General features: G+C 50.1%; 1 protein-coding gene across 1 annotated transcript; it reads right to left on the bottom strand.

Annotated features, from left to right (window-relative positions):
* Positions 51 to 884, bottom strand: LOC110400215 (rho GTPase-activating protein 32-like). The gene is made up of 2 exons (XM_021399929.1): positions 780 to 884; positions 51 to 500 (listed from the first exon to the last, which is right to left on the bottom strand). The coding sequence occupies exons 1-2, from the start codon at positions 869 to 871 to the stop codon at positions 323 to 325; spliced, it is 270 nt and encodes an 89-aa protein (XP_021255604.1). The 5' UTR covers positions 872 to 884; the 3' UTR covers positions 51 to 322.

Here is an 890-nt window from a genome sequence, read left to right on the forward strand (position 1 = left end):
TCAGAGGGATGTTGATGGCAAAGGGCATCCTCAGAATTAAGAGCGGCTTTCTGCATTTAAGCAGGCCAACAACAACCCTAGAAAATGGGGGCAGGTAAGTCAGAAAGCTTCACTGCCATACTTCAATCAAGCTTCATCTGCATGCAAAACGTCATCAAGACAGTGGCAGTTTTCTTCTTGTCACGTCTGGGTTTGGACGTTCTCAGGAGCCAGCAACAGGATGCCATACTCTTAGCTAAGCCCAGAAGGCTGCTGTCTCCTCGACAGTACAAGCACATGTCAAAGATCTTGGAGAAGGTCTGGATTTGATCAGGGTGTCTGGTCAAGACAAAGCTAATGGAGGTAGACACTCACCTGCTCCATCTCCGATGTCTGATGCGGAGTTGGAGCCAAAGAGGACGTCCGTGTGGTTCAGGATGAATTCCACCACGGCCGACTGCGTCTGCACTTCCATGAAGGCAGCTCCTCCGCTGACGCATGCAGACTCGCTCTGCGGTGATCTGAAGGAAAGGCAGGTGAAGGAAAAGTGCCATCAGACAGAAGGCTGGGAAGATGCGCGCCCCTTGGGTAAGGCTTTGCCACATGTCAGCTATTGTGCCTCACTGCACGGGCACACAAGACTTTTGGGACACTGAAGAGATGACGTCTCAGCAAAGCATGACGCAAGGGACCACACAGTCATACAAGAGAAGAGCACGTTGGAAGGAGTAAAAGGTGAGATGGTTACTTTCTGGAGAACGGAACTAGGCATTGCGTTGACATGGAAAAAAAAAGTTTACCTTAAGAGGTTTGGAGCCCACACAATCGCTAAGTTCTTAGCATGCATATTTGTGATGGAGGAGCTCCCAACCAGACAAGCTAAGTGTCTCATCAGGTACTCCAGGGTCCTG

Source organism: Numida meleagris, chromosome 5, assembly GCF_002078875.1.
Source record: "Numida meleagris isolate 19003 breed g44 Domestic line chromosome 5, NumMel1.0, whole genome shotgun sequence".
NCBI classification, from domain to species: Eukaryota; Metazoa; Chordata; class Aves; order Galliformes; family Numididae; genus Numida; species Numida meleagris.